Source organism: Phalacrocorax carbo, chromosome 15, assembly GCF_963921805.1.
Source record: "Phalacrocorax carbo chromosome 15, bPhaCar2.1, whole genome shotgun sequence".
NCBI classification, from domain to species: Eukaryota; Metazoa; Chordata; class Aves; order Suliformes; family Phalacrocoracidae; genus Phalacrocorax; species Phalacrocorax carbo.
The window spans coordinates 786,764-800,267 of record NC_087527.1 but is presented as its reverse complement, the minus strand read 5'-3'; the positions used below and the strand labels follow the sequence as shown (position 1 = coordinate 800,267).

General features: G+C 46.4%; 1 protein-coding gene across 1 annotated transcript in view; it reads left to right on the top strand.

Annotated features, from left to right (window-relative positions):
• BCR (BCR activator of RhoGEF and GTPase) overlaps positions 1-13,504 on the top strand; it is a 111,793-nt gene that overhangs the window by 63,234 nt on the left and 35,055 nt on the right. Inside the window, exons 5-8 of the mRNA XM_064466411.1 lie at positions 3,967-4,074; positions 5,837-5,897; positions 6,830-6,882; positions 7,233-7,373. Coding sequence (XP_064322481.1) covers positions 3,967-4,074; positions 5,837-5,897; positions 6,830-6,882; positions 7,233-7,373 — 363 coding nt within the window. The remainder of the gene's footprint in view (positions 1-3,966; positions 4,075-5,836; positions 5,898-6,829; positions 6,883-7,232; positions 7,374-13,504) is intronic.

Below are 13,504 nucleotides of genomic sequence, written 5' to 3'. Positions count from 1 at the left end.
CCTTCCAGCCTGGCCACATCCTTTTTGTACAGCGGGGACCAGAACTGCACACAGCACTCCAGGTGTGGCCTGACAAGCGCTGAGCAGAGTGGGATGATGACTTCTTTCTCTCTGCTGGTGATGCCCTGTTTGATGCAACCCAGCACCCTGTTGGCCTTCTTGGCCGCAGCAGCCACTGTTCGCTCATGTTGAGCTTCCCCCAACCAGGACCCCCAGCTCCCTTCCCACAGAGCTGCTCTCCAGCCAGGTGGATCCCAGTCTGTGCTGCACTCCTGGATTATGTTTTCCCAGGTGTGTGACCTTACACTTGTCCTTGTTGAACTTCATAAGGTTCTTGCTGGCCCACTCCTCCAGCCTATCCAGACCTCACTGCAAGGCAGCTCTCCCTTCTGGAGTGTCTGCTTCCCCACTCAACTTGGTGTCATCCGCAAACTTCATCAGGCTACACTTGATGCCATTGTCCAGATCACTTATAAAGATGTTGAATAACATTGGGCCCAATATCGATCCCTGGGGGACTCCACTTGTGACAGGTTGCCAGTTTGAGAAAGAGCTATTTACCACCCCCCTTTGGGTGCGGCCTGTCAGCCAGTTCCCCACCCACTGCACAGACCCCTTGTCTAGGCCATAACACATCAATTTCTCCAGGAGGAGACTGTGGGGGACCGTATCAAAGGCCTTGGAGAAGTCCAGGTAGACAATGTCCACCGCCCGCCCCATGTCAACCAGGCAAGTCACTTTGTCATAGAAGGCCACCAGGTTTGTCAAGCACGATCTGCCCTTAGTGAAGCCATGTTGGCTTTTCCCAATCACATGCTGCAATTGACTTGTGATGGCCCCCAGGAGGATTCGTTCCATAACTTTCCCAGGGATTGAAGTAAGGCTGATGGGCCTTGCAGATCCTCCCTCGAGCCTTTCTTGTAGACAGGGGTAACATTTGCCTTCCTCTAGTCCTCTGGGACATTCCCCGTTCTCCATGACTTCTCAAAGATTATGGAGAGTGGCCTTGCAATGACGTCAGCCAGCTCTCTCAACACCCTCAGGTGGATGGCGTCAGGGCCCATTGATTCGTAGGGGTCAAGCTCCTGTAGTAATTCATATACTAACTCTTCCTTCACTGCGGGTGGGTCGGTGTTTGGATCAACCAGCAATTTTGTTCCCAAAGCCTGGGACCTGGCAGTTCTGGTAAAGACAGAGGTGAAGAGAGTGTTGCGGTCCTCTGCCTTTTCAGCATAATTGGTCACTGACTCTCCTATTCTGTTTAACAGTGGGCCTGTGTTTTCCTTCTGTTTCTGCTTGTGGTTGACATACCTGAAGAAACTTTTCTTGTTATTTTTGATGTCTTTGGCCAGTTTCAATTCAAGCTGGGCTTTGGTTTTCTGACTGCATCTCTGCACACTCTGGCATTGCCCTTGTAGCTCTCAACTGATAATCCTCCACTTCTCCATCTCTGGTATGCTCCTCTTTTGGATTTGAGTAGACCCAGGAGTTCACGGCTGATCCAAGGGGACCTTTTGCTCTGCTTATTTCCCTTTCCTTTATAGGGGGATTTGTGCTTCCAAGAGAGAGTTCTAGAAGAACTCCCCACACTCACTAGCTCCTTTATCTTCCATAGAAGCGTCCCATGGAATCCCTCCCGAGCTCTGAGCAAGCTGAAGTTTGATCTTCTAAAATCTAGAACCCTTGCCTTAGTACTGACCTTCAGCATGCACAGCAGGATCCCAAACTCCACAATATTATGTTCACTGCAGCCAAGGCTATCACTAACTGAGATATTTCAAATAATTCTTGGCAGGCAGTGGAAAGCAGCTAGATGAGAGAGAAGGCAAGAACATCAGGCATTACAGGACATCTACACCGGATGTACATAAAATCTTTTGGAGCAAACTGTTTACTTGTGGGCATGCCATGCAATCCGATGATAAACACTGCAATCCTTGTTATTATCCTGAGCTCCCTGGGGACATTAATTTTCTTTAATATCATGCAGAACAAAGCAGCGTAGATTGAAGCTATAGATAGTGCATGTAAGGAGTTTTCGAACTGCATGTGGTCTGGCACAAAGTACGATCCATTTGCAACATCAGTGACTGTTTTTCCACCTTTTTCTTGTTGAAACTAAGGAAAAGAAAAAAAAAAAGACACTAGGCATGTGGGAGTGAAATATGCTTCTCACTTTTGGGGACTATTTCGTACATAATTTCTATAAGTACAAAGGAGATACTTTAGAACTGTTTTTAGAAATGAAGAAATATTCAGCAAATATTATCACTGATACTTTTCAGGAATGGAAAAAAATTTAACCAAAAGCCAATTATTTCTACAAAAGCTTGTTTAATTTTCAGTGTGTTCTTTCTAATTGAAAAAGAGAAAACTTTAACCAGCATGAAAACTGTGTCTGAGCATTATTGATTTGATTGGAAGCTCAATTTTTAATGAAAAAGACGTTTTTTATGACAGCATGTTTAGAGGAGGACAACGAAAGCTTAGAAAGGCTGCTCAGGAGTAGCAGGAAATGAAAGAGCCACACAGGAATGGAGAAGCTTTAAAGCTCTGCCATGTTAGCTGGCATCATCCAAACCCGAATGTCATAAGCCCTGCAAATGATCAATAATTCTGACAGCAGCTTCTTCACAGAATTGTGCCCCAGTGGCAAATACGTAATGATTTTATTCTCTTCACATTGGTGGGGCCGGGTCATCCCCGGCGTAAGTGAGCGCAGTTTCCTTCAGCTTCAGTCGTAACTGTGTTATTTTGTATGAGGGTTGATACTGGTTCCTAATCTTTCAGTAAAATGTGCCCTAGGAAATAGCTCGCTGCTTCTTAGCCTCTGTTAGCTAAAGAAATTTGTGCAGCGAATGTTCTCCTGAGCGCGGCTTTTTCTCTTCCATTGTCTCGTGCACAAAGCTCCATAAAGAATGGGGAACACAGTGATTATGAGAGAGCAGGAGAGGAAAAGAGCACTGTCTGTGGGAAAGTTAACTCCTCTGCCTGTTGCACCTCTTGGGCAGAAGTGTCAGGGAAGCTGCCTGTAAGTACAAGCTCTTCTGGTTACAAACTTCTCTTTAATGGAGCCTTTTACAGCACCCCACCTCTTGGCTCACTACTGACCATGCACTTGCAAGCATGTTCAAGCTTCTGAGGTGTTTACAGCGCAGCCTGTGCAGCTCTGCAACAGAAAACCAGCTCTGCAATCCAGCCACGCTTGGAAGCCACCTAGGGATTTCCCGAGCTGGATCCTAGAGTCTCTGGCATGACTACGGCTGCAATTCCTAAGTCAGCAAATGGGATCAGTCCTAAGACTCAGTGATAATAATGGCTTATTACTGCAGTTTTAGGCCTGCTCCATCTTCTTCTGGACCAATTGTATATTCCTTCTGCTGGAAAAACTGCCATTTTCTGTCACCTAGTGCTGCAGTCACTGCTTTCCAAACATTGTGCTCTGGGTCTCGCTTCTGTATTTTCAGCACTCTGCTGCCCTTATAACGGTGTTCACCAATGCAGATGTGGGTTAGTATCTGGGTTTGATTCAGTGTGCCCATCATGCAAAAGCCAGCAGGTAGCTTACTGGGGTCACTTTTGTGTTGAATCATTTCTGTCTGATTCATCTTCTGTGGCAAACAGTCAGCAGCTCCAGTTACATCAATGAGCTAAAATATTAATAGATGCTAATCTGGCCATTCAGAAGGGAAAAAATAGGTGACAGTAATAAGGATGTGTCATTCTTGCAGGCTTCCACATCCTTCACAAGTGGACTTGTTCAGCATAGGTGGAACTGGGTGCATGGGAGCTCCTGTGCTGGTTAAGCAAAGCTTGACAGGTCAGAGATGCCTTTCTGGGCCTGCTGAGCATTCCCAGCAATTCTTTGGTGTGAAGGAACATGACCTGATCATTAGATGCTGAGGCTGACCATCCCAAAGGGTCTACTTCCCCCGTGTTTATTTTGTTTTGCTTTGCTTCCTGCAGGCCAGCCAGCTGGGAGTGTACCGGGCCTTTGTGGATAACTATGAAGTTGCTATGGAGACAGCAGAGAAATGCTGCCAAGCCAATGCTCAGTTTGCTGAAATCTCTGAGGTAATATCATGGTATTCAAACACACCGGCTGTCTGAATCTGACTAATACCCTGCGATGTCACTCCTGTCTATCCTCCAAGTATCTTTGCAGCCCTGACTTCTGAAGGAGTTGTGAGCTCCTGTAGACTTACTGCTTCAGCTCGTGTCCTCACAGCAATTTATATGTTGGGCTAATAGAGGTTATCACACAGACAGCCTTTATGTGCTGTCCCCACTCAGGGAATCTTGTAAAAACTGGTATTGCTCTGAACTATTCAGCTCTGTGCCACCTTCACGCACTTCTAAGAAGGAAAAGCTGTATTTGAGTTTCTCAAATATTTCTCTTGTTAACGATGATGATGCTGACTGTGTGTAAAAAGCCATCCTTAATGGCTTGTGTTATGGCTGTCGGTGGAATTGTAGGCTTCTCTGGCCCAGAGAGGAGAGGGTGGCTCTCTGTTTAAAAAGGCATGTGTGTCAACTGTAATTTATAATATTATTCATTGGGCTGCTCTGATTTCCTCTCGTTAGAAGGAGTACCTTGTGTCAAAGCATTTTGAATACTTTTTCAGGTGTCCCAGGCCACTAGCTTTGCCTGCAGTGTGTGGTCTCATTGACTGTTTGTATTGCGGTGATTATATCCTGAAGAACTCAGTTGCCAACTTCATGTATATGTCCTTTAAAAACAAGCTGATAAATAATCAGAGCTGAATAATACTGGGGCGTTTATTGCTCTGAAAAAACTCCCGAGTACATTCAATATTGCATGTCCCTTTAGATTTTTATGCTAAAGAGGTAAAATAAAACATGTTCCCACTGTGAAATAGGGGAAGCAAGGCTTGCCTTTTGGGACCTCCTCTGCTACTCAGCAGAGTGCACATGCCTTCTATTCTCGCCTTTCCTGAGGATTTCCATCCGGTTCTGGTCCTTTGCCTGACTACTGCTGTGCTCTAGTGGTGTCATCTAATTAGTAAAGTAGCTTCCCCTGTGCTTACTTTTCTTTCAGTACAAAAATGCATTTCATAGACTTTCCTATTTATTAATAGTAATATGTATAGATAGTATTGTGGTAGTCCATACAAAACAGAATAGAGATTAAAGCCACAGGGTCCTGGGCTCTGTGCAAACGTGATGCTTTGGTTTTGCTGTTTTGTGAAGGATAATTCTGAAATCCTGTGAGTATCTACTGCATTTGGAAAGGTGATGATGGTACTTTTGCATTTGTGTTCTGGTGAGGATTTCAGAGCTCAACACATTAATGCACGTAGCTTCACAGTCCATTCGCAAAGAGAAGAGTTGCAGGCATTGTTCCTTTTCTGCCATGAAAGAGAGCAGACTTGTCCAGGGTCACGCAGCTCTGACTACGGGTCTAAGGAAGTACAACCTGGATGTACTGAATCACAGTCCTGTACTTGATTTATTGGTGGTATACACATGCTGTGACAGATGCTGCATCCTTATGGACATGTCTTTCTCCTGCAGGTGATTTAAAAACTCCACCATCCCTGTCGCTATAGGTGGTTCCCTGCTTTGCTACGTCTCTGCTGATACACATTCCTAAGAAAATTGCTTAATATTTGAGATATGTGGGTGCCTGTGACATGGCAATGGTGGATTTACCAAGGAGGAAAGCACATTTTTCCTTCACTGACTTGAACTGTGATAGAGCTGTCCTCCATTCAGAGTTAGGCCCTCCCTTGGAGAAGCAGATAGTCTCTTATGTTCTAATATGACATTTCAAGGTGATTGACCGTCTGCTACATGGGTTTTCTTTTTCTTTTAGAATCTAAAGGCTAGAAGCACAAAGGAATCCAAAGATCAGACGACGAAAAATTCCTTGGAAAGTGAGTGATCCATGCAGAGGAGACGGTGGTTTGTCAGGACTGTGCAGAGGCTGTTGCCAAACCTCCAATCTCCCTTTTTTGTTTTAAATGCTGGAAGGTTACAGAATCTCTGCTGACTCTTTCTGGGAAATCAGTTCCCTTTTCCTAAGTAGCAGACCTTGTGCATAGAAAGCTGCATGCATGCATGGGGAAGCCCCTGCCCAGCTTAAAGCCCCATCAGTCCCTTTGGGCAAAACCAGGCCAACCAAAGGGCTGCTGTGATTTTAAGAGAACATCTGCTACGCAGTGATAGCACAAACACAACCCTAGCAGTTACTGTTATATGGTTTTTGCCCTACGGTAGCATCTAGAGAGCCTGGTCAAGATCAGGTTCCATGGTGTTTGTCTCTATGCACAGAAGTAGAAGACAACCCATATTATAAGAAGCTTCCATGCTCACTAATATAAAAGTCAGTCCCCTTCCTGTTTTGGCCTGTTCTCAGGATTTGGAAGCGCTCAACATATCATGCTGAACTCCAGAAGGAGGGGTGTACTGCCAACCTTTCGGGGACCTCCTTGGCAACTTTAAGAGCGCAAGGCCCGATTCTGCCCTGTGGGACCAGTCAGGTTCCCAGGGAACTGTCAGAAGCGTGCCATGCTGTGTGCAGTTGTTCTGCACACCTTGTGTGCTCCTCATCTGCTGTCTGGCAGGACGTGCTCACACGTGGGCATCTGTTTGCTATGGAGCATATTTGTTTCCTCTGTGTGTTTGTGTGTGTCTTACTGGCTGTGCAGCACATTAACCTTAGAGAAGGGAATTTTCCAGTATCCTACTGGTTAATAAACCTGTGCCTGTACATTCAGTTGCATTGGTCAAGTTGCTCTGTAGGGGCTGTAATTAGGTACCTCCTCCTTATGTTCCTGCTGCTTTTTTTTTTTTTTTTTTTCCACAGCTCTATTATACAAGCCGGTGGATCGAGTGACTCGCAGCACACTTGTCCTGCATGTAAGTATCTGAAGGGTAGTTTTCAAACTTTAGGCCCCTTTCCTATTTTCTTTGCCCTTCAAATTTTCCATGGAGCTGCAGGACTGCAAAATAAACCTATCATGCTGCATAAGATCCTCTGCCCTTTATACTAAGCGGAAGGAGTCCATAGGTAGGACCCTGCTACCTCTGCAGTGATGTTACCAAGAACTGCAGAATATTGTCCTCTTCCTCTGGAGAGAAAGCCTTGCTTTCATCTGTAAGAAGAAGCTGGAGCATCTTGTCCTACAGCCCTAGTTAGGAACCCTCAGGCCCTTCTGCTTTCCAGTGCCACTCATGGTTCTGTTCTTTGTTTGTGTTCCTGGTGTCAGGATTTGCTTAAGCACACTCCAGTGGGCCACCCTGATCATCCACTCCTGCAGGATGCTCTGCGGATCTCGCAGAACTTCCTCTCCAGCATCAATGAGGAGATCACTCCGCGTCGGCAGTCGATGACTGTAAAGAAGGGGGAGGTGAGTCTTCCTGCTTTCGTTATTTGCTCGGTTTCTAAATACTGGTTGTGCCTTTTCTGTAGAGCAGACTAGGAAGTTACACTGTTAATCCGTTTGTTGCTAAGATACAGTTTATGCAGTGTCCTTGTTCTCTAAAGATGTGGTACAGCTCCTCTCTGTTTTCTGGTCAGAAAACTGTTTGGAACCCCAGAGAAAACTATGATTAGAGTTGTCCTTAGAATTTTTATAATCATTTGTGATACATAATTTCCATAATACGTATTGCTCTGCACTAAATGGATTTGTGTTTTACCTGCAAACTGAAACCAAACAGGAAGTCTGGGAAGAGGAGAAGGTGAAGAAACATCAGAAATCATGAAAGATTGGGAAAAGCTGTTTTCCAGAATCTTCATTCTCGCCATAAAACTCAATTTTCACATCCTCATTTCTAAAGACTGTTGTAAATGGGACTAGGAAGCAAAACAAATGGAATGGGTTGGGAAAACTAAGGGAGGTGACTGACTCCTAAGGGTGTAATATAACTCTCCTCAGCTCTGCTAGGAATTGTTCTACACCCTGACAGGTGTAAGATGTGCAGTTCCTTTACCTGCATGCAATGTTGCGCAAGAAGGGCGTAGAGCTACGCAACAGTAAAGTCCTGCATGCCTCAGTGGGATTGATTCATCTGCCTTGTAATTTCATTAGAAGGCAATTCAGTCCTTTCTGATGAGGAAGGGCCAGGACTGACAGAAGTATTAAAAGAGAGAAGGATATAGGAGATTGGACAAAAGAGCAGTGCAGCTCAGATAGCGTATGTGTAAGAGGAATTGTGGCAGCATGCCAGAGACACTGGCTGATCAAAAGTGACCCAAATTACCCTGTACGGAAACATCTCTTACAAAGCCCAGGAGATTATTAAGATACCATGAACCTTCATGATGTACTCCCAAATCCTGTCAGCTAAACATGCTTGCTTTTAGTTGTTAAACTGACTTTCAGCTGACAAAGATTTGTGAGAAGCTGCAGTACTGGGAATTCGGTGCAATTTGTCCTGCAAGTCTCAGTCATTGTCTCATTTTGTCAACTGAGGAACTCTACAGCTGAGAAAAGAAGAGGAGGGGCTGAGCAATTGGAGGCTGAGAGGGAAGCTCAGACATCAGTCACCAGGGCCTCATCGATAGTAGATGGCCTCATTAAAGCAGATGCTGATCGGGTCATTGCAGAAATCACAGGCTAGAACGCCCCCTCGTAGGGGAGGGGGCATTTTGTGTTCTCTGGTTGTCTGTCAGCATCTCAAGGAGGGATGCAGGCTTTGGGAAGTGTCATGCAGAATCCTAATGAGGTGCCGGAACCCAGGCTAAGGAGCAGGCTCAGAAGAATGATATTTTTGGAGTGGTGTATTTGTCAGATCTTAGAAAGCAGGAAGGGGAGGCTTGTCAGGATTGGGCTCAGCAGGCCTGTTCAGTCCTGCAGTGACTCCATGTGTGATGTGGGGAGGGAAAGAAGGGAACATACCCAAGGAGAGGGCTGTGGGTGTGCTGGAGGGTACTGGGAACCCTTTGTGCTCTCCCCCACTGCACACAGCTTGCACTGAGCCCAGGGAAGGAAAGGACTTGATTCTGATGCTTCCCAGAGTTTGCTATCCACTCTGGCAATCTGATGGTGGATACTTTCTTTAGTCATTTGGCACCAATATTCCACTTTTTTCAAAGCAGTAATGCCCCAGTTGACACCACTCTGTGCCTAGAGAGTAGGTATGTCCACTCTCTGCATAGTAATCCAGAGACACAAGGCTGCTCCCAGCTGCTCCCCGTGGGTTAGTGATGGCTGCTCCGTCCTACAAGCTACCCAGCTTGAGGTCATAGCTGGATTTTGTTTATGCCTGTAAATCTTTCCTTTTCTACTTATCCTTTCCTCCCCCTCGCCTTGCTTGTGCTTCCCCTAGGGTGACAGGACAGTGTGCAGTTTGCATCTCCTAATTGACTGCTCTCAATGCATAATGCATTTTTATTTTAATGATTCACCAGCTTGCTTTGATGGCTTTTTTCATTATTTGTCTTCCTCCCCCCCGCTTGAAATTTCCTTGGTGGAAAGGAAGGAGGGAAAACAGCCCTTTCCCCTTGTGTATTGCTTAGGTGCTGATCTTGGTTATCTTTTTTTCCCAGTCCTTGCCTTTTATGTGGAATATTTTCTTTGAGTGCGTTGTGAGGAGGAGTGAAATCTCCGTTGCCAGCCTCTTGCTCCAGCTCTTTTTTTCAGGATTGCTTTGAACTGAGGAAAGCAGCCAGTTGTTAATCTCCCTAGTGACAAGGCTGCTAAGGAGAGGAGTGCAGGTCAGGAGAGAGTACGGGCTCAGCTGCACGGTATTCCTCCCTTTTGAAAAAGGTGATTCCCTGCTCTGGGAGCATTGACTTAGTCTGACCTGCCGGCTGTCTTCCTGCGTAATGTCAGGTGTCCTTCCTGCACACCAGCCCCCTGGTTCTGCTTGGCTCAGGAGGCTTTTTTTCTAATTCTAGACTCTTGCATATAAACTGAAAGTTTTCTGTGACGCGTGGACCTGGTTTAATTTGCTGGGCTGAATGAGTATTTGAGATAGTGCAAGGAGACGGGAACAAAGGGAGTAAAACAATTCACCAGAGGGACAGAAAGGGCTAAACAGGGAAGGCAGTGTTGGTGGGTTAAGCGTACGAACACACAGTTTGGTGCTTGCTGCCTGCCAGACTGACTGTAGCTAGTCTTCTCTGCCTTTCGCTTTGGTGAGGGCCACAGTGTGGAGGAGCCAGGAGAGCACCAGCCTCAGACTGGCAACACAGGGCAGCCAGGAGGGCTTATCTGGGCTTTTGGGTCTGTTTCCATTCAGCCTGATCTGCTACATTCTTTTGCTCCCTCCTTTTCTTCCCATCTTTCTACTTTCGTGGTTTTACTGTTTTACTTTTTTTTGATGGATGAGCTGCAGGTATCCACTTTGCCAACCCTCTAAATAACCAAACAAATGCACAGAGGGGAAGAAGGTCTGAATAGAACTGTACTTTCTGACTCAGAATGTGGGTGGTGGAGAATCTTCCACCCTTTAGGACCGTGGAGCAGGCATCTTATTTGCTCGCTGCTGATCCACCTTCACCACTATCCTCTTGGCTTGAATAGGGAACCTGTTTAAGGTTCTGCTGGGGATGGTCCCTTGGGGAAGCAGGAAAGTGAATGCTTTGAGGTGAAGGACGTGCCGCTATTATGTGTCAGAAGGAGGGGAGTAATAACCTTTCTAGTCTTATTAACAGAGCAGCTATATGGACTGCATGGGTTTTTTTTTCAACTAAGCCTGGATGCAAATGACTGAAGAGCTTGTGTTGTCTTTCCCTGCCAGAAGTAAAGTTTTGCGTTTCCAGCTAATTCAGCACATTCTTGTAAAGTAGGAATTAAACAAACTGCAAAAAAATTACTGAATTCATCTGGGAGATGGTGGCTCTTTCTTGACTGCTGCTCGTCTAACAGTCCTTGCAGGATGTTGTTCAGGGCAGTTCAGACCAACCCGAGTGGTGGTGGCTGCCATTCTATCTTGCCTCTGGCTGGGCAGTCCCACCCTCTCTGAAGCGTTCACACCGGTATTTGTGTGAGCCCACAGTGGCTTGGAGGAATGGAGCTTCCTAAAAATGTTAGGTTTTGGGTCACTCTGCTGGCTGAGTGGCTTAGTTCTGGTCTCATCAAGCACCAGTCCAGACACAATGGGGCTGACATGTAGTTCCTTCTGGGATCAAGCCCACTAGATCACGTGTTGGATCACCTTACACGGCTGTGCACCTTTTCCTTTGCCCTGGAGGGAAGAGGCTGTTTGGCAAGCTGCTCTACCATGTTTCTAAATGTGGTTTTAAACTGCAGTCAGGGGGCTGGATGTCATTGCCTCAGGCTTCCATTTAGCTTGGTAGAGACCAAGTGTGCCAGGGAAGGGAAAGCACAAAGGATATTTGCAAGGGAGCAAAACTGCAAATGAAAGCCTTTGAAAAGCTGGGAGCTAAACTTAGACTCAGGTAGCTGTGTCTGGCTTGAGGCCTGGTGCCTACTTCTTCTGGAGGCCTTGGGCAGATGTTGGCAACAGAGCACTCAAAAATGATCTTGGATGCTTCACACTCTGTCTTACAGCTGGGTTCAGAGAAGTCCTGGTGACAGGAGCTTTGGAAAGAAAAAAGAAAGGCTATTAAAATGCTCAAAGAGCAGCCAGTGTAGTTCCCTAGGCAGAGCATCCCTTTATTCTCCAGTGCTGGTCTTGCAACACATGCACACAAGGAATAATTTTCTTCCTACGCTCTGCAGAAAGCCAAACCACCTCTTCCTCACTGACATATGCCAATACCCATCTCCCGTTTTTACCCTCCTCCTCCTGCATCACACATGTTCCAGTCCTTCCCAGGGCTCTCACCCACGCACGCTGCAGCCCTCTGCTGTCACCACATCGGATGAGCTCTTTCCTCAGCACACAAGTGAGGAGACAGCCTTTTGTACAGCTGTGGTTCTGGATGAGTAGATTTTTTGATTTCGCCTTTTGTAATGTGTCTTGGACAAGCTGGTCTTCTGCCACACTTCCTGGAGTTAAACAGGACGTGACAGCAGCAGGATTTATCATATGCAAGCAGCACAAAAACACTGTAGGATGAATAGATGAGCATACGGGTAGTCGTGAGTTTGGTAGCAGAGGAGGGGGAGATGTGCACTGACAGAGGTAAGAGGAGGAGGACAGCAATAGCCAATCCAAAGAGGATATCCAAGCACTGAAAGAGGTACAGGGAGAGCTCTTTTGTCCAGAGCACTGAGGTGGGTGGGAGAAGCAGCAGCTGAAAACATGCAAAGGAAAGCAGAGCTTAGAAAGGAGACTTGGGACTTATACTGGACCAGTACAGGAGCTTTGCAAGAGCTACTAAAGGTAACAGTCAACCGAGGCCTTGTTTGAGAGATTGAAGATGGTCCTAATACACTCCATTATGACACATAATAGGAAGTTTTCCCCCAGGCCTCCTGGAACATCTTTCTATAGCTGAGCTGAGCTCCTGTGCTGGTCACCTGACAGTCTTGGGGCTGTCTGGAAGAGAGTGGGTCACTGTCACTGTACTGCCACTCTGATCCCAAGCTTATGTTTTCTTGGATGTTTATTTGGTGTCTTTGTAGTCTGTATGTCATTTTAGGGTGTTTTAGAAAACCGTTAGCACCTTCGGTAACCTTAGCAAACAGAGTAACTTTGGAAACATAGGCTATTGTATGTCATGACAGCTTGATCGCCCAGCCAAAAGACCTCATGTTTCAGGAGACCCTGTTTGACAGGAGGCCACCAAAGGAATAGCTGTTGCTGGCCCTAGGTGGGAGGAGTTGACCAACGTGGGCTTTGGTTCCCAAACTGCTAAAGAAAGCCTGTGGAGCTGAGGTGGCATGGGCATCTGACCAGCACGAGTCTTGTCAAGGGGTTGCTGGCTCCAACCAGGTGGGGTAGGATGGGCTGATTCGTGTCAGGAGGTCCGGGAAGGTGCCCTGCACTCCTTTGCTGTGGGGTTTGGCAGGGATCTGATAAGTTAGCTGGGAAATCCTTTTATTGTTTCCCTCTGACCTGCTGAACCCTCCCGGCAAGATGAATCATTTGCAACAAAGGATGTGACCCTCTGCTGGAAGCGCCCCTCCTCTGCTCCAGTGATGCTGAGCAGCCTGGGGCATGCCTGTTGTGCCCAGCCCTAACGAAAGTCCTGTTTTCCAAGAGAAACTGGTAGTTAGATTTAATATCAAGCTCCACACCTCTTTGAGGAGAGATTTTCTGACTCGATCCACAGACGTTTTCTCCTGTCCTCTCCTCCCCAGATACTTGGTTGCTTTTGTGGCAGTTTACCCCTGCTGCTTGTTGAAGGGAGACCTTCCCAACCAACTCATGAGCAAGAAGAGATGAAGACTGAAAGGTCTGGGAAGCCGAGTATTTTCTTCTGAGTGGCTGCCTGGAATACATCCCTTTCACCTATTTACTTCTGTTCCAGTCAAGCTTAGGAAATACAGCCTTGTTTTTTTTCCCACCCAACTCTCTCTCTGGGAGATCATGCTGCCAAAGATTTTTTTGCTGCCTCATGGTAGCACTGTGTGTCATGTCAGTCAGGGTATTTTGTACCCAGGAGTGCTGGTCAAAATCA